Here is a 20,217-nt window from a genome sequence, read left to right as displayed (position 1 = left end):
GGTGCACTTACAATCCCTGAGCTAGACACAAAAGTTCTCCACCTCCCCACTAGATTAGCTAGATACAGAGTGTGGACACAAAGGTTCTCTAAGTCCCCACCAGAGTAGCTAGATACAGAGTGTCAATTGGTGCATTCACAAACCCTGAGCTAGACACAGGGTGCTGATTGGTGCATTCGCAAACCTTGAGCTAGACACTGAGTGCCGATTGGTGTATTTACAATCCCTTAGCTAGACATAAAGGTTCTCCAAGACCCCCACCAGACTCAGGCGCCCAGCTGGCTTCACTCAGAGGATCTCGCACCGGGGCCACAGGTGGAGCTGCCTGCTGTGCGCATGCACTCCTCAGCCCTTGGGTGGTCGATGGGACTGGGCGCCGTGGAGCAGGGGGCGGCGCTCGTCAGGGAGGCTCGGGCCACGCAGGAGCCCACGGCAGGGTTGGGGAGGCTCAGGCATGGTGGGCTGCAGGTCCCCAGCCTTGCCCCGCGGGGAGGCAGCTAAGGCCCGGCGAGAAATCGAGCACAGCAGCTGCTGGCCCAGGTGCTAAGCCCCTCACTGCCGGGGGCGGAGGGGCCGGCAGGCCGCTCCGAGTGCGGGGCCCGCCGAGCCCACGCCCACCCGGAACTCGCGCTGGCCCGCAAGCGCAGCGCGCGGCCCCGGTTCCCACCCGCCCCTCTGCCTCCACACCTCCCCCCAAGCTGTGGGAGCCGGCTCCGGCCTTGGCCAGCCCAGAAAGGGCCTCCCACAGTGCGGCGGTGGGCTGAAGGGCTCCTCAAGCATGGCCAGAGTGGGCGCCAAGGCCGAGGAGGCGCCGAGAGCGAGCCAGGGCTGCAGGGCTGCCAGCATGCTGTCACCTCTCAATATGGCTAGTTCTTTCTTGTCCTTCTGGAATTTGTTCAAGTGACACCTCACCTAGGAAGCCTTCCTTGATCTTAACTCGCCCTGCCTTTCCTCTATGCTACCACAATCACAGCTTTATCACATCATAGTGTAATTGGTTTATTACCTATCACCCCAAAAGATGGCAAGCACCTGGAGATGGGGAACAATGTCTCATCTTTGTGTATTTTCTATGTCTAACTTTGAGTCTGGTGTACATCAAGCCCTTAAGGAGGGAAGGGCGAAAGCAGAGAGGGAAAGGAATGAGGGAGGGAGAGAGGCAGGAAGGGATGAAGTGCTATTAGAGCATTCGAGGAAAAAGGGAACCATGTGACTAGCGTGAAATCTAAAAAATAAGAGGTGAGTTTCAGAAATTGCAGGAGTGCAGTTGAATTGTGTTAAAAGGATATGGGCAGGAAGGTGGCAGGTGACAACTGTTGAACATAGAAAATGGAAAAGTGTTTTGAGAGTTTTGAATGTCAGACTATGACAGCTAAACTCACGCTGTAGATAGTGGAAAACCACTGGGAGTTGATGAGCAGAGAAGAGATGAGATCAGAGCAGAGTTTTAAGGAAATTAACCTGGCAATGGGAATATCTTATCATTTTTGAAAGTATATTCACTTTCTATCAGGAAATATCTTTGCCTTAATGCAAAGAATTAATCTTATGGGGTGGGTTTGAGCAGCCCTGGTAAACATCTCGTTTACCAAAAAGAGCTCAATCCTGCATGTGTGTATGTCAGCCCTGAATAAAGTATCCTTTTTTTTTTTCCAAGCAGTTAATCTTTATACTACTCCCCAAGCCAGCAACTACATAATTTTGATGCAACACCTGAAACTAATTCTGAGCTGCTCCCCAAGGCCCAGTATGTAGTTGCCAGCAAGTGCTCATCCACAGCAGGGAGTGTCACTAGCAACTTCTAAATGAGATTCTCTTACAAAGCAACATGTGCCAATAGAGATTTCTATCGTTGTTTGTTCACTAGAAATGACTTTTACATGATGCATTCATCCAAAGAGAAAATATTTTTCCATTTATGGGAAATATTTTAATAAGTAATTAATTACAAAGAATAAAACAATAATACAAATTAGACCATCATCCTTTGACAATATTATTCATTTTAACTGCCATAAGCCAGTTTCTATAACAATACATGAGTACCAAATCAACAAGTGATAACTTCAAGCTATTTTGATGAAAATTGTATCTTAGAATTGTAAAGTTGTGTAAGTAAATATTAACGTTAAACATGCAAGTTCAGTTGATATTTTGTTTTCAATGACATTTATTTTCTCTAATTTCCCAAACCTATTGCTGATCAAAAAAAAAAAAATGCAAAGAACACAAGTCTGGCAAGACAGTATTACTAAGCCATGCTAAATGAAATGAGATAATGGAGTCTTTGATATTACCCAAATGGACTTCTGGAATTATCTTTTTAGAGACCATATGTTCAATAATCAACAACTCAGAAAAGAAGAGGATTACCCTGATATTAAAATATTTTGAAGACAAAAGTAAACCAAGTCACTAGACACGAGCCATCTTTTAGCTTTTGTTTATAATCTCAAGGTAAATCATTGAGAATACTCAAGCTGAATGTATACCTGAATAAGAAATTAACTCACGGATTCTCATTTTCCTATTGCCCCATACTTTGACAAAGCGTTCTTTCTTTTCCAGTGTTCCTCCCTGTGTCAAATGAAGGGCCAAAGAAAGCAGTTTCCCCATTCTTCATGCTGTGATATAGGCTCTCCTCTAACAATTCTAAGGGCTGTAGAAGTGTTGGGAGATGGATGTGTGAATAGATGCTTGCCCAGAAAGTCCTGGAACTACCACTGGCTCTTCAATAAAGGGATCATTTTAAGCTTTGCTGAACCTTGAGGTAAACTCACTATTTAAATTACAGGAAGCTCATTCCCTTTGTCTGGTCTAGAATGATCATTCTTTTAAAAAAAAAATCAGTAAATAAGTTCCCAACAGACTTGTTCTGCTAAACTAGTCATCACACTTTCACTTTCTGCTCCCATGAGCCTCCAGGAATCTCTGCCCAGATTTCTTAACTGAAATTCACAAGCATCAAGTTATCTTGAAGAGAGAGTTCTTTCTGATCCTGTCAGACTTCTAGAGTTAAATATAAACATGCATTTTTTATTTATCAGCATTTCTATAAATTTTGTTTTTCCACACATATTCATATACACATAAATGTATATAGGTCATTTTCAAAGTTTCATATCTAGAAAAAGACTGGAAATATTTTATAACATTTTCACATGGAAATTAAATTCCAGGTAACTCTACGTAATTAGAGGGCAAGTATCTATCACTCAATTTATCCTAAAAAAATCTTGCATTGTAATACAATGCATGTCATAGGTAAACATCTGTTTTTTTGCTGTTCATGTCTCCGCTATCTAATCTACTTAATAATTGCTTTGCCGACTCTTAATTCCCTTTGTTTTTCTTTTTCAAGCAGAAGGATGTTTTAAAACTCAGGTACTTTACCACATATTCTCCCCCAGGAAAATCTGTAGCAGATAGATTTGTAGACTTGCCTTCTCTCTGGGAGAAACTTGTCTACTTCCATATGTGTTCAAGAAAATAACTGAGTTTTGTTGACATCGCAATTCCTTCAATATTCTCTGTATGTCACAGAGTCCTTTGAAACATAAATTATCTTCCAAACCCCCTGCTCCATGGGCTATAATTCTTACCTCAATCAGAGAAAAGCTGTGTATTTCAGAGATACATTAACAGAATGTAGAACAAAATGTCTCTCTTGGTCCCCACTAAGTGATTTTGTTTTAGGTAAATTTCTAGATCAGACATCCATGATATAAGAACAAGAACATTCAAGAGCTAAATTTTTTGTCTTTTTTTTTTTTAATTGAGATGATGTCTCTCTCTCTGTCTCCCAGGCTGGAGTGCAGTGGTGCGATCTCGGCTCACTGCAACTTCCACCTCCCAGGTTTAAGTGATCCTCTCACCTCAGCCTCCTAAGTATCTGGGACTACAGGGATGCACTACCACTCCTTGCTAATTTTTGTATTTTTAGTAGAGACAGGGTTTCACCATGTTGCCCAGGCTGGCCTTGAACTCCTGACCTCAAGTGATCCATCCACCTTGGTGTCCCAAAGTGATGGGATTACAGGCGTGAGCCACCACACCCAGCCTTATCTATCATTTTAGATAACTGGTTCCTACTATATCCTCTACTACATAGTCCTTACACCAAAGTATTTTGAAGTGTTTGAATAAAATAGTTTTTCAATTGTAAAAGGTATTCTGGTTCATGCTAAATGGTATCTTACAGTACAAGATTTGATGTACCATGCTAAGACTACACCACCAGAACCCAAATCCTCAATGTTACCTGAGAGTATTAGGCAGCTGCTGTAGGAGTATCCTGAAAGGGAATGTTGAACCACATCATCATTGCAGCTTCAAAGGACACATGTAAATCAAAACTCTAGTCATCCAGAACAGTTGACACTGTGGTATTGTTAAGCTCACTGCTCACAGAAGCTGAGGTCAGTTGGATGCAATTATCTGTGGTGGAGACTCTTCCACCAACAATTTCATTGGTGTTCCTCTGTGGCCTCAGCAAAATAATGAGGCACTTAGGAGCAAATATACAACCCAACAAGCCATAGCTGGATGCCAAGATTGCAAATATTTCCACAGCCACTTTGAACTTGCCTTTGGTGCTCAAATAAGCAGGGACAAAAGAGATCCAGATGATGAAAAAGACAAGCATCCCAAAGGTGATGCATTTTCCTTCATAGTAATTATCTGGTAACTGGCGAGCCACAAAAGTTGTAAGAAAGCGTAGCAAGTCTAGGAAGGCATCAAATCCAAACATTGAGTACAAAAACTCTATGGAAACTTCATTGCATCCCAGAATGATCTTTGTATTTTGAGGTTCCATGTTCTTGTACACCATGGGAGGTTCCAATACCAAGTAGGCTGTATATATGCCAATCTGCACTAGAACAGAGATGAGCACAATGATCTTCCGATAAAGGGGGCGCGTGGATGTAAGTTGAGCTTTGGATTTGGAAATTCTGTAGGCTAAAAACAGTGAACTAGTCTTTCCAAGAAGGCAAGAGAGGCAAAGAGAAAAGCCCAGTGCCAGAGTGACCTGGCCGGCCATGCAGGACCAGTTGTGTGGCTTGTCAATGAAAAGCATGGACGACAGCAGCGTGATGATCAGAGAAACCTGAATGAGAAAGCTCAGCTGCCGGTCATTGCCATTCATCAGGGGAGTGTGGCTGTGTATCACATACACAGCTGTGACTGCCAAGACCACAAATGCCCCAAAGACAGAAAGAATGACAAGTGTGAATCCCAGGGCCTCATCATAAGTGAGGTATTCCACCTCTTTCAGCACACACTCACTCTTTTGTGCATTTGACCAATAGTATTCACTACATTGTTCACACTCCCTTTCACCTATTGAACGAAGAGCAGAGAATTGACTGTAAAGAAATCCAATTGTCCCCTTCCACTGTGAATATCCCAGAGCCCTCATAGTTCTAGAGTGGGGACTTGTTGAAAATCCCTTTATATAGAATATGTATAATATCTCAAAAGAAATAGTGATAAAATGACCTTAGAGTGTAAAGATAATATTACAGATTGAGAATTATTTTCAGTTTTGGAAAGTCAGTTTCCCTTCTCAGTTTCAGGCTTTTCTGCATTGGCCTTTTCCAGTAATAAGCTTCTTTCTTACTACTCCAGTTAGCTAATTGAGAAGAGTGGTATGTACCCTCATAAACCCAAGAACAATCCACAAATGAAAAAAAAAAATGTAAAAAAATTAAAGTTACTGAGGCAAAACAATGGAGAGAATTGTAACAGGAATAAGGTTGATTAAAATACAAATGTTTTCTTTCATTCAATATCACCCTTATGAAAGAGAATTTTGTCTTTGCTTACTCAGAGCTTTTCCCCTCTTCACCCTCCAGATGCAGATTTGAAGGAATAGGTAGAGAGTAACTGAGGATAAGAAGGAAAACAAGGCTGGGCACAGTGGCCCAGGCCTGTAATCCCAGCATTTTGGGAGGCTGAGGTGGGTGGATCACTTGAGCCCAGGAGTTCGAGACCAGCCTCGGCAACATGGCAAAACCTTGTCTCTGCCAAATAATACAAAAAATCAGCCGGGAGTGATAGTGCATGCCTATAGTCCCAGTTACTTGGGAGGCTGAGGTAGGAGGATTACTTGGGCCCAGGAGGCTGAGTTTGCAGTGAGCCAAGATGGTGCCACTGCACTCCAGCCTGGGCGACAGTGCAAGACTCCGACTCAGAGGGGAGGGGAGGGAAAGGAAGGGAAGGGAAGGGAAGGGAAAAGAAGCAGCAGCAGTGGAGGAGAAGGGGGAGAAAGAGGAGGAAGAAGAAGAAAATGAGGAAGAAGAAGAAGGAGGAGGAGAAGAAAGAAGAATAAGAAGAAGGAGGAGGAGGAAGCAGGAGGTGGGAGGAGGAGGAGGAAGGAGGAAGAAAGAGAAGAAGGAAGAAGAAGGAGGGGGGAGGAGGAGGGAGGAGGAGGACAAGGAAGAAGGAGAAGGAGGAGAAGAAGAAAAAGAAGAAGGAGGAGGAGGACGAGGAAGAAGAAGGAGCAGGAGGAGAAGAAGAAAGAGAAGAAGAAGAAAGAAGGAGGAGGAGGAAGACAAGAAGGAGAGGAAGAAGGAGGAGGAGGAGGGAGGAGGAAGGGGAGGAGGAGGGGGAGGAGGAAGAACTAGGAGGAAGGGAAGAGGAGGAGGGGGAGAAGAAGGAGGGGGAGGAGGAGGAGAAGGAGTAAAGGAGAAAGAGAAGAAGATGGGTAAGGGGAAGGAAAAGGAGTAGAACCTACGTGGTGCTTGACACTGAGAAGGTTTGGAGCATTTAGCTGGGTGGAGGCTCTAAGGGAGAATGTCAGAACATAAGAAAAGGTTATTTGATATGAGTTTATAGTAGACTGAAATTGATCTCTTTAATGTCTTTGAAAGATGCAGGAAAGATTGCAATTCCTGTTTAATCACTTTTGACTGCTGTACTGGACTTCCCTTGATGTTACTCTATGCAGAGACTGGGCTGTGTAGGGTCCAAGGAGTTGTTCAGGTTACATAGTTCTTGTTTTCCATTTTGGGAAAATGATACATTTTCAAAATTCTTTTTTTTGTTTTTCTTTTTTTTCCGAGACGGAGTCTCGCTCTGTCGCCCAGGCTGGAGTGCCCTGGCGCGATCTCAGCTCACAGCAAGCTCCGCCTCCCGGGTTCACGCCATTCTTCTGCCTCAGCCTCCCGAGTAGCTGGGACCACAGGCACCTGCCACCGTGCCCAGTAATTTTTTGTATTTTTTTAGTAGAGAACGGGGTTTCACCGTGTTAGCCAGGATGGTCTTGATCTCCTGACCTCGTAATCTGCCCGCCTCGGCCTCCCGAAGTGCTGGGATTACAGGCGTGAGCCACTGCGCCCAGCCCTCAAAATTCTTTTATAAAGAATTGCTTTTGAGGGCCATTTGACAAAAGACAAGTACACTTTGTGTTATCTTTAACAGAAGGTAGAGATAAAAATAAACCTGCTCCAACATGTTTCACAAGACCGAGCACACTAAACCCAATCAAAATTCTGGTCATAAAGAGCAGCAATTTGGCAGGCCATAGTGAAGATTTCATAGAGCAGTAGTTACAGAAATCATATGTCCTACAAACTTTGAGTACTTATGACCTTAAGCTAATTGCCTTTAGAGATGAAATTTTAGATCTTATAACTCCAAATTAGAGCTAATTAAATAAAACATAGTACTATAAGTCCCCTGTCTTCCAATTATGAATATAACTAGCATTTAATTTATTTCAGAAACAAATAATTTTAAATATTTTTTATGAATCCTACTCATATTTCACATTTCATATATTTTATTTTGCATTTTCCTCTATTAACTTCGAGGTTGTAGGTATTTTCCCAACTGTAGAAGCTTTAGAACTGAAACACAATACTATGTTTTTTTCACAGTGCACAAAACATCCAATAATTTGATGTATTTTAATTATTTTTATTATAAGTTATTCATACCTATTTATAAAGAAGGCTCCTTAGGCCTTCTTTGCAAAAACATGTTTGATCTAATAGCATCCTCATATCAATGAAGAAATTACCATCTCATCCTGGTTTCTGTGACACATGTCCATCAGCACATGGGATGGAGTCAAAGCAGCATATTAGTTCCCCCGAACCAATCCCCTTCCAAGTCCCAGGAGGACACACATCAGTACACACTGAATGGGGAAGCTAGCAAAGACAAACATGATGTACTGACAAAGCCCTTTTTCTCTAGTACTCATGAGGCTGAGAAAGTTTCCATTTGAATTTCCATGGAAGCTTTGCGATTTCCTGGGAAACCCAGGATGCCTGAGTGAAGATAATGAACAAAGAAAATAACAACATGGAGAACCTAGAGAAGAATTTTGCTAAAGGAGAGTCTCCTTGTTGATTCTAGAAATGCAAAGCTAATTCTAAGCCTCTTCTTTCTAACTCTGGGGATCCAGACCAGGCTCCATGCCTACAGGACTCTGGGGATGAGATCATTTGACAGGTCTGTTCCTGCTTGTGAAGGACCTATGATTCCAAGAATCATCTTGAAAGCCTAAAAAATATTTTCCCTCTGCAAGGTCATCCCAAAATAGTCTTAAAATCAAAGCTGTGTCATGAAGGGTCAGTAGAAAAGAACAATGAAAGATCTGCTTTATCAGAAAAATGGGGAGGGCAAAAGGAAAAGCAGACAAGGCATAGCATTGAAATATTTTCTTGCTAAATGAATTTCAAAATCTCAGTAGTAAACACAGGCCTCCTTTTACATTCTACATGGATGTGCACCTTGAAACCCAGAATAAATGCAAGGTTTGTAAATAGTTTATTTCTTAATCCATTAGGGAGTTTCCTGTTTAAGAAATAAAATGCTTTTCCATTAGGCAAAGAATCATTTTGGAAGATGCATGATTACATTTATATTTATTTTAGAAATCAGAATTTTCATATGTTGAGTTTTCCAGAGTAAATCTGAATTAAATAACATAGAAAATATTACCAATCTCTGAGCTAGGTTATAGTACATAACATTACAGAAGTATGTATACACAATAGATAAGCTTCTTATATGTTTTATACATATATATCTGTAAAATCATATTTTAAATGCACTTTAAGGAGTAGCTATTACAGGAAGGAGTGATAGCAAGGCATTCTCAAATTCTGAAAGATGAACAATAAAATCATCACAGAATGAACTAGAATTCCTTACCCTGATCCAGTCTTCTGGAAAGAGCTCTCAATATTCCCTTATGATTATTATTATTATTATCATTTTTTTTCCTCTGTCACCCGGGCTGGAGTGCAATGGCGCCATCTCGGCTCACTGCAAGCTCCGCCTCCCGGGTTCATGCCATTCTCCTGCCTCAGCCTCCCGAGTAGCTGGGACTACAGGCGCCCGCCACCACACCTAGCTAATTTTTTGTATTTTTAGTAGAAACGGGGTTTCACCATGTTAGCCAAGATGGTCTCGATCTCCTGACCTTGTGATCCGCCTGCCTCGGCCTCCCAAAGTGCTGGGATTACAGGCATGAGCCACTGCGCCTGGCCTATTAGTATCATTAACAATGAGCTGATACCTTTTTGTTCCATTTCTCAGTATTCCTTCCCTTCTCAACCTCTGTGATCTAGCTGCCAACCCACTCAACTCACTAAAACTCTTGTTGCCATGTCTGAGAGATTTTCCTCTGGCCACATTTTCCTTCAGCTTTCTTCAACACTTGACACTTTTGATCAGCCCCTCCTTGAAATGCAAGCTACCTTGGCTTCCCTTGGGTCCTGGGTTTGGTCCTTGGTCCTCTGGTTTTCTCTCTTACTGTAAAGCAGGTCCTTCATTCTCTTGTCTTCAACCAGTATCTCTATAGAAGTACTCCCAAATCTTGATCTCTAACACTAACCTTTCCCACCTGATCTCTATTTAATTCCATATTCTAAACTTCCAATATGTTCCTACATTAAGATTCCACCATCACCTCAAGTTCAACACGTCCAAAACTATCCCATAAACCCTATTCCTCATTTCTGTCATCAACACCACCATTCCTATCCATCATCTCCAACCTGATATTACTTGCCTGTATGGACCCTCTCTTCCACTCAAGTCCACCTTCTCACCAACCGCCAGACTCAGTTTACCATTATGACTTAAATCATTATTTGTATTGTCCTCTAATTGTTTGATGTAACACTTCCAGGTCCAATCCATCAGCAAATTTGATGTCTTCTACCTATAAGATATCCAGAATCTAATGATTTTTTGCCACCTCCATCACATCTGTCCTGGGCCAAGCTACCTTCATTATTTTGGATGATTTTATGGTCTTTTAACAGTCTCCTTGGTTCTGTTCTTGCCCCTCCACCCTACTCCTTTGGCCGATTTGCAATATGGCAAACAGAATGATACCTGAGTCAGATCATGGCCCTCCTCTGTCAAGATTTTCAAGCTTTCCTTTCTCACTCAGTATAAAAGCCAAAGTCCTTCAAAAGCCAACAGGGCCCTGCATGATCTGTCCCTCTCTAACCTCTCTCACCTCGTTTCCTGCTCTCCCTCTCTTTCACTGTTTCCAGCCACATTGACTTCTTTACTGTTCCTCCAAAGTGCCAAGCACGCATGCCTCAGGGTTTAGAAGTTGCTGTTCCCTCTGCCGGAAATATTCTTCCCCTAGATAATGCATGAACACACTTTCGTTTGAATTTCTGTTCAAATGTCACCCTAGCAAGGCCTTCCCTGACCTGACCACACTATATGGAATTTCAGTGCAACACACCCCCAGCACTCCCTATCTCAGTCCTACTATTTGTTTCTCCCTGACATTAACATCCTTTAAGATACAGTATAATGTCTCTATTTGTCTTGTTTGTTGCTTACTTCCTTCCACTGAAATGTTGATCCCATTAGGTCGGGGCTTGTTCTGTTTTGCACACTGACGTATCCTCAGTTCCTATGCACATATGCTACTGTTCTCAACAAATATTTGCTCAGTTAATTAGGGGCAGTGGCCTTATTTTTGCAATGTTTAACCCAGAGTTGGATTTATAGTAGATGCTTAGTAAATTTGTATTGAATTACATTTGAAGCAATTTCATTATGCAAACCTAATCCCAAGTTTAATGTAGAAGATAAGAAAAATACTATACCCTAATGAAGATTATTAAAAGAAAAATCTACTATTAGATTTTACTATTTTTCTGTCAATTTTCAGTAGAGCAAGCATTCTTTGAACCATGTATATGCAAAGAATAACATCTTATGTTTCTTTTTTTTTTTTTGAGACGGAGTCTCGCTCTGTCGCCCAGACTGGAGTGCAGTGGCGCGATCTTGGCTCACTGCAAGCTCTGCCTCCCGAGTTCACACCGTTCTCCTGCCTCAGCCTCCCGAGCAGCTGGGACTACAGGCGCCTGCCACCACGCCCAGCTAATTTTTTGTATTTTTTAGTAGAGATGGGGTTTTACCATGTTAGCCAGGATGGTCTCAATCTCCTGACCTTGTGATCTGCCCTCCTCGGCCTCCCAAAGTGCTGGGATTACAGGCGTGAGCCACCGCGCCCGGCCAACATCTTCTTTTTCATGTAAAACAGTATATTGGGGACCTACTATATACCTACCAAAAGGAATACAAAAGTGAAGTCTCAAGTCCATTCATCAAGTAGCTCACCATTCAGAGAGAGCTCTGGGCCACATAAGATGCTTATAGCCTAGACTTAGGGCAGCTCTGTCCTTTCTGCAATGACAGAAGTGTTACATATCTCTGTTGTTCTATATGATAGCCCCTAACTACATGTGGATATTGAACACTTGAAATGTAGTTAATGTGACTAAGAGCTGAATTTTCCTTTTATTTTATCTTAATTAATTTGCATTTTAAAACTATCTGTGACTAGACGTGGTGGCTCACGCCTGTAATCCCAGCACTTTGGGAGGCTGAGGCAGGTGGATCACAAGGTTAAGAGACCAACACCATCCTGGCTAACATGGTGAAATCCCGTCTCTACTAAAAATACAAAAATTAGCTGAGCGTGGTGATGCACGCCTATAGTCCCAGCTACTTGGGAGGCTGATGCAGGAGAATCACCTGAACCCAGGAGGCAGAGGTGGCAGTGAGCCAAGATCATGCCACTGCACTCCAGCCTGGCGACAGAGCAAGACTCCGTCTCAAAAAAAAAAAAAAAAAAAAAAAAAGCTATCTGTGGTTAGGCACTACCGTATTGGGCAGAGCAGGTTCTGGATCAAAGGCATAAAATGCTGCAGAGAGCTCTGGCCCCTACAGTGGTAAACACTGACAAGTGGCTATTTTTACATCTAGCCAAAATATATTCAAGTGCTTCTTAAAGATAGACCAATAAACTACTGTGTATGTGTGCATGTCTGTATTCTTTTGTGAGCATATATAAGTCTATAGATGTTTATTGCTACACATAGAAAGCAGAGAGGAATAGTCTGACAGATAAAGATCTCATAGGTGTCTGGTACAGCATAGGAACTCAGAAATCTTGAGGGTTTTTTTCACTTATTTTTAGATGCTTTCCCAGCATGATTTGGAAGACTGATTGGGGATCTCAGATCTGAGCTCAAGAGGGAAGGTACATGAAAAATAAACAAGATGGAAAAAAGACACCCTTTCCTCCAAAAGAAAGTACTGTGTCAGCAAACAAAAAGCATTCTCTGGCTATGCTGACATCACTTTCACTTCTCTCACTTTTCCTGGTTCTTCCATTCTGAGATTCACATGGAAGATGAAATTGCCAATTCTTTTTCACTACCCTATTGCTTTACTGTAACTCTACAGTTTATCTGGAAGTAAACATGGAACTGGATTATCCAAAGCTCTATAATACTGGGCCAGGCACAGTGGCTCACACCTGTAATCCCAGCACTTTGGGAGGCCGAAGCAGACAGATAATTTGAGGCCAGGAATTCAAGACCAGCCTGGGCAACATGGTGAAACCCTGTCTCTACTAAAAATACAAAAATTAGTCCGGCATGGTGGCACACACCTGTAATCCCAGCTACTCAGGAGGCTGAGGTAGGAGGATTGCTTGAACCTGTGAGGCGGAGGTTGCCATAAGCCAGGATGGCACCCCTGCACTCCAGCCTGGGCGACATAGTGAGAAAGTGAAAGTGTTAGATACGTTTTACCATGGCCTTCGACTGGATCTTATCGCTGGCTATTACACAAAGATAAGGTGGAAACTGGTATTTGTCACTAAGAATCACGCGGGTAGAGGCATAGCCCACCTACAATTGAAAATATTCATGCAGTTATTAGAAAGCAATAGCCAAATCTCAAATTACACATTTTCAGAATATTTTTATTGGGGAGGGAGGGAACTTAACAGTTCTTCTCCCTTTATTTTCACATCTTTCTTTAGACAAAAGGATTTCTGATCCTTTCCTTGCTCGGTGGATGGGAGTGTGGAGTGTTGGAGGGAACACTTTGGGCCTCCCTATGGACTCCTTCAAATCCACTTCCCCACGCCCCACAGGAGTCGGAGGAGCTGATTATTAATAAGACATTCAATGCCCTACTTTTCACAAGTGGGATCACAGCAGTGAAAAGGAGGCCATTTGCTTTTTCCTCTATGCACCCCACAGACGAGGGGAGTGAATCAAGCCATCCAGGCTCTTCCTCAGATTTTACTTTTCATCCACATGGATGATGGAGTGAGTAGACCCACAATCCATTTGGCAAGCCCAATTCTTCTCTCTCTCCACCCCCGCCCCCCATCTTCCACCTCCCTTCCCTCCCTCCTATCACCACTTTTCTTTCCTTGTTTTTCTCTGCCAGGAGAAAAACTGATGAGTATGTAGATCCCAAGACTTAACTTGAGAAAGGTAGTAGAAAGCACCACTTCAGGCTCGCATCTAAGCCCTGTCATCCAACAGAGATAGAAGCCCTAATTTTGTAGGCATTTGTCTAGATAAATGAAGAGACACTTTTTTCCCATTTTGCCAGTGATCTCTGTATGTATTTTCCAATAGTAGGAACTTAAGAATAGAGGTCAAGTGATCATGAATTCCTTACCACTTTATATGCATTTCCACTATAGCTTACCCTCAACCTCACTGACCCTACAGTTAAGAACATATGGACAATCTTTCCCTATCCCATCACATTCCCATCTCATGATATAATATTAACACACCACCTTCAGTAGGATTGCCCATATTATAATTCCAAAGCACAAGATTGTCAATTTCTTTATAAGTACCAGAATATTCTTATTTCCTGTTTTCCTCTACCCCTATTTTCACTCCAATGGCTAAAGTTTACATTCTTCTTTGGAACCATGCAGGCAGCAACATTGGAAGCCCTATGTAGGAAATAATCTTATTTAAGAAGCAGAGACACCTGATACCTAATTCTGGATATATATTTTATCACTGTAAGATCTTAGAGAAGTTACTTAAACCTTCTGAACCTCAGATTCCCTATAAGTGAAATCAGGGTAATGATATCTACATTTTAAGATTGCTCAATATATTCAATGAGATAACAAATGTGAAAATGTTCATCATACAGATTTCTTTTACCTTTGTTGGATATTTACTGCAAGCATTTAATGAGAAAACCTGTCTAGAGGTTTCTAGCCAGTGCCTGGAAGACAGAGCTCACAGCAGCAGCAGTTTGAGTTGCACGAAGCCCACACCTAAGGTGTCAGTTGTGTCACCCAACCTCTCTTCTTGGTTCTATTTCTCAGTACTTTCCTGTTCCCTCTACATCCGTATTTGCAGCTTTATAAGAAATACTCTGGAAATGCTACTTTATACAATTATTTCAAATTCTCTCATTACTTCAGCAACACAAATAAGCTTATCATCATTCACATTAATAAGTCATGACAACTGATACTTTAATGATCCATCCTTAGAAATAATGATAGAGCTGTATTTATATTTCCTTAATAATCAATTTTTCCTAAAATTATCTCTTCTTATGTTGAAATGTGTCATTGTCTCCGAATTTAAAATAACCTGTAAAGTTAGCATCCTCAAAACCCTAGCCATCTTGCATAATTCCCAGGCCCGTTCCAGCATGTTAGTGCATGAATCATAACGGTCATGAATAATAAGCATTAATATAAGCAAGAAACAAAGTGAGTTTCTAATACCATCCATTGACCAACCAACACATATTTATTGATCACCTACACTGTGCTCCACACAGTGCTATAGAGTATTATGACTAGTGAGTTGTCAACATACAAATCACTGGGTCACAATCTCAAGCCAAAAATTAAAGTAGCATGCCAAGGGATGTAGAAGAGTCTCAAATCGCCTCTAAGTAGACATCAATTCACACTTGCTAAGGCCTGACTGAACATAGTAATTAGGGACAGCAGCATCACCACCATCCCTGTTTGTCTCTGCAACTTAACTCAGCCTCACCTGAGCACCTTGCTATCTGCTGCAGTTTCCACAAGCATGGTTGTGTTGTTTTTTTTAAGTTAGTACCCAGCACAGTAATCGGAGATACCTGAGGCAAATAATATAACCCTAGAATTCTTGAAGCAGCAACTGATAAGAATGACCCACCTGCTCCAACAATTCCTGCCGGAAATGCTCCAGTGCTGTTTCTAAAATTGGGCCTGTTTTCTTCCTGCCCTGTAAGAAATATCAAGACTGCTTCCACTGATTTGGAGATGGTAAAACAGGTATCAAAGATCTGATAGCCCAAAGTGATGTTGGGCAAAATATCCCTCCTCTTATTAATCTCCTGGATCATGTGGATCATGGCTTTCATCCAGAGGACTCTCCGAAAGTTAAACCTGAAAAAGAAATAGACTTTGTAGGTGATTAGGTGGGTCTTTGAGGGGAAAAGCAGCTTTTGAAGCATTTTGCCAGAACATCAGTGGGCACCTCACTTTTCTGAGTATGTTAGTTTTTCTTAAATGATATTACAAACTTGAAAGATTCAAGTATGAATCATATTCATCGTTGATTGATTTGGGCTGAAAAGTACAATTTTTGGATGTTTTCTTGCTCTGTATATCTTTCATATGCTATAATCTCTTTAAACTCCTATATCTTTTCACAAAAATATTCTTATATTCATAATTCTATTCACCAAACAGGGCCTCCAATGATCCCTCAATACATTTTCCCCATTAATTGGAAGTCCCTGGTGTCATATGAGTCTCCTCTCTCTCTCCTACTTACCTTCTTTTGCTTTTTTCTGGACATTAATTATAATTATAAAAAATATGTAAATACAAGGAAATACTTATGCTAGAAGTACCTAAAAGCAGTACATAAAATTTATATATACTATGACTCCAATTACAATAATTTTTCTATCCGTGATTTCATTGTTAACATTAAGAGGTTTTTAATTGAAAATGTCTTTTTCCTACCACTCCTAGATATAACCATAAATAAAATACCTCCCCCTTTCCATTTCCTAGCCACTAAAAGGGGAATGTATTTCTCTTGCAGTCCATCACCACATTTGCTTTTTAATTCCTTCTCCATTAAAAAAAAACATTTAACATTTAATTGCAAACTCTATCTTCCCAGTGTTAACCAAATCTTAACCTATTTGAGAGCAATTTCCCCAAGACTTTCTTTCCTTACTATCTTCTGTGGCTATAGTATCTAACTCTATGTCTTCTATTCCATAAGTACTTTTTAAATTTAATATGTGATAGCAAATAGCCCTCTTGGCAGGGTGGAATTTTTCTCCATGTTTCTTTAATTGGGTTATTAGTTTTGTTTTGTTTTTCATTTAATATGTAGTTATTGAGTTCCTCTGGTGATAGACACTGTAAATACAGTCAGGAACAAGATAAACACAGCATTGTCTAAGCAAAGAAATAGAAAAGTAGCCAAGCAATTTCAGCACAAAATTATAAAAACAGTGATGGGTTAAACCTGGGAGCTATGAAATACAAAGAAGGGGCACCCAGCTCTGAAGGAATTAACAGCCAAGCTGAGGCTTAAAGGATGACAGAAGAACAGGGGAAGAGTCCTGCAAACAGCATGCCCGAAGGCGTTACAACAAGAGAACATGACACATTCAAGGAATGCAAAGACCAGTATGTTTGGAAGAGTCAGGGTGGGAGTGGCTGTGGCACAATGAAAGGGGAAACTGGAAAACCAGAAGGTGCCAGAACATGAAGGGCTTTATCATCCTAAGATACTTAGTTTCCAAATTTACACTAATGGCAATATACATTTTTGAAATAAATATAGCAATATCATTTTTAAATTAGAATAGCAATACGTTTCAAGAACTAGAAAAATACGCACTGGCTGTAATTCCTCCATCCATGAAAATTTATTTGAACAAACTGTTTTTCCGAAAGGAAAAAGTAATATGCCCCAACTGTTCATTACAGAATTATTTATAATATTGAAAAACTGGAAAGAACTTACATGATGGAAACATTTTTCATTATTTTAAAACTATTAGAGAAATTACACAGCAGTATATGTATAATATTGTGAAACGTGCAGTATGTAAAGTTGTTTCCATACTATAATTAAAACTACATGTATAAAGTATACTAACATTTGGATAAGGATTAACAGAGAAATTTTTTTAAATGAGCACAAGATAATTACTTGGAATTTGGGGTAATTTTTCTTTGATTCATTGATTTCCATTATGATATTCACAGTATTATTATACAATGCTTACATTTTTTTCCTCAGGAAATTTCTCTATCTCCTACCTTTGTTTAGATTAATGAAAACAAAATTAAAATATTCCCTTCCTCCTTCCATTTTACTGCCTTTCTCTTTTCTAAGCAACATTTTCAAAATAATAGCAAGTCTTCCTCTCTGGCCATATTTAAGACCAGTTAAAGTTATAGTTAAAGTCTGGCCATACTTTTATGGCCAGTCAAAGTTAACATATTGTTAAAATTGTGGGTTTCAGAATGAAATTTCTCCAAACTCCAATTTGAATTTCTAGATCAGTTATAGGTGAAGGTTAACAATGCCAAAGTGAAATTATCAGCTTAGGCCCAGCCTGGCTTCTAAGTACCTTGTAGGCCAGGCCTCCCATGAGAACTCTCCCACTGGAGAAGCTGCATCTCGTGGAGGAGTAGAGAGGCTCGGAAAACACTAAGGTACAGATGGGAGGAAACTGTTGACTCCTATATGTGAAAATGAATTATATAGGCTCTAATTTTGAAGAACTATATCAAAAACTTTTAAGACATGAAATGTTTTTGATATTCATAACACATATTTAGAATGGATTGATTAAAATGCTGAAGAACATTTGAGTCTTATAAAGATGAGCAATTTGGGTTTCAGACAAATCAAGCTGGGAGACAAGCAGAATACACACAATGCCTTGCATAACGGATCCACATTGAGGACCAGGATCTGGCTTTTTAGATTGCCCGGACCACATGCAACCACTCTTAAGAGATGAGGCAATCAGTAGACACCAACCCCAAGATGACTGGGCTGCAGAATGATCAGACATAGACTTTGAAGCAGCTATTACAACACTGTTCCATAAGGTGAGGGAAAACCCTCTTAAAGCAAATGTAAAAATACAAGTTTCAGCAAAGAAATAGAAGCTATTTTTTAATAAAAAATTTAGAAATGGAAGACCACTCAGCTTCGTTCATCCTTTTGTGAAATCTGCCCTGCAGAGCTTCAGGCCCAGCCCAACCGCTACCTCATCTTCCACTCCTTCTCTTCTGTTGTGATGGAATCCCGATGGCAGGTGCTCTTTGTGTCCCAAAGAGCTCTGATATACCCCATAACTCCTGTCTATTGTAAAGATAACTTGCTTTACTCCTTCTACTACCTACCTCCTCTGTACAGCTCATTGCACCTGCACATGCACCAACTAAACCAACTTTCTATACGTGAGGCAATGTGGGGCAGTGTAGAGTTCCCCAAATGAAGAGTTCTGATATCAAATAAATTTGGGAAGTGCTGCATGCTTAGCCCTTTCTTAGACATTCACAATGCTTGTCATATACTAAATGTTTTATGATGTCTTGGTAGTTACCCAATTTTATCCGAACCCAGAATCTTTTTTTCAAGGAGAATTTATCCGTTTGGAAAATATTCTTAAGGTGGACATGCAAAACACTTGGCTGATTCTGAGAGCCTGAAATAAAACCACAACTCTGCCTTATGCTTTCCATGTGACCTTGTGTAAGCCATTTAACTTTTTTGAGCCTTGGTTTCCTCATCTGAAATATGGATATAACATCTTCAACCAGCTGTTTTTAAGATTAAATGGGATGTCTTCTGTACCTAAGAATGAGTTAGCACTGAAGAAACATTCTCTTCTCAAGAGCTTCATCCCAGAAAAACAGGCCCAGATCCAAATTATTATTTTATTTTCTTAATGTCCAGAGTGTCAAGAAAACCAAATAACAAATACATGAAATAAATAAATGCTATTGCTTATTTTCTCACAATTTTATGAAGAGGTTGAAATCACCTTACTTATACCTCTCTGTGGCAGGTTCTGAGCTCAGGCCCTCATCTCCATGGGCCCTGCTGACTCTCTGGCCTCACTGTCGACCTTTTCTGTTTCCTGCTCCCAGATATCCACTTCTGGGAGAATATTGAAGCTGTATCCATTCCTGGCCCCCATCCTATGGGACAAACTGGCATCCTTCCATTTCCTTTCTTGTTATATTTTCAAGAGAAAAACTTTATATGTGATCTCTCAAAAGATGAGAGAAAGCAGAGGCAACTCTTTACAGATTTCTGAAGAAGGTAAATCTTCTCATTGTTTCCATACAATGCCTTTTTATCTTTCTCTTTCGCAACTCTTAGCGCTTACCACTTTCTTGTCTGTCATTCCAAATGCCTCTGCCTCTTGTACTATTCTCTGACTCTTCTGGTCTTCCACCATGGTAGTTCATCAGGCAAGCTGTCTCCCTAAATTCTCTTCAAAAATGTCCTGTCCTCCTCTCACTGTCCACCTTCCCCACATTTCCATTCCCTTATAGCGAGAAGGACCAACTGAAAAATAACTCATCCTTTTGGGTGAATAACTAGTAGTCACTGTCTGCCCTGGTCACTTGCCAATAAACTGTAGAATTTTTAGCACTAAAAGCCAGCTTAAAGGCTGTGGTGCTGACTCTTAGTGCTCTCCTGTATCTTACTCTCCACTTCTTCCTGACAATAAACAAGAAGTCACAGCTTAGAAATTTGGTACTTTGCCTGTTTTCACAATTTCTAACTCCTGCAACTATTATTTGTTTTACATACCTGTATTAGGTAGGTTTGTCTTATATCACTTATTAACTTATTAAAAGCACATTGTATTTTCTTTCACGTACAC

General features: G+C 40.7%; 1 protein-coding gene across 1 annotated transcript in view; it reads right to left on the bottom strand.

Annotated features, from left to right (window-relative positions):
• Nucleotides 1–4,357: 4,357 nt before the first annotated feature.
• LOC100461820 (vomeronasal type-2 receptor 1-like) overlaps nucleotides 4,358–20,217 on the bottom strand; it is a 41,008-nt gene continuing 25,148 nt past the window's right edge. The window contains 5 exon segments of the mRNA XM_054551162.2: nucleotides 4,358–5,340; nucleotides 8,024–8,156; nucleotides 10,024–10,121; nucleotides 12,995–13,187; nucleotides 15,427–15,718. Coding sequence (XP_054407137.2) covers nucleotides 4,358–5,340; nucleotides 8,024–8,156; nucleotides 10,024–10,121; nucleotides 12,995–13,187; nucleotides 15,427–15,718 — 1,699 coding nt within the window.

This window comes from Pongo abelii, chromosome 2 (assembly GCF_028885655.2).
Source record: "Pongo abelii isolate AG06213 chromosome 2, NHGRI_mPonAbe1-v2.0_pri, whole genome shotgun sequence".
In the NCBI taxonomy this organism is placed as follows: domain Eukaryota; kingdom Metazoa; phylum Chordata; class Mammalia; order Primates; family Hominidae; genus Pongo; species Pongo abelii.
The sequence above is the reverse complement of the archived record's forward strand: the minus strand, read 5'-3'. Positions and strand labels throughout refer to the sequence as shown.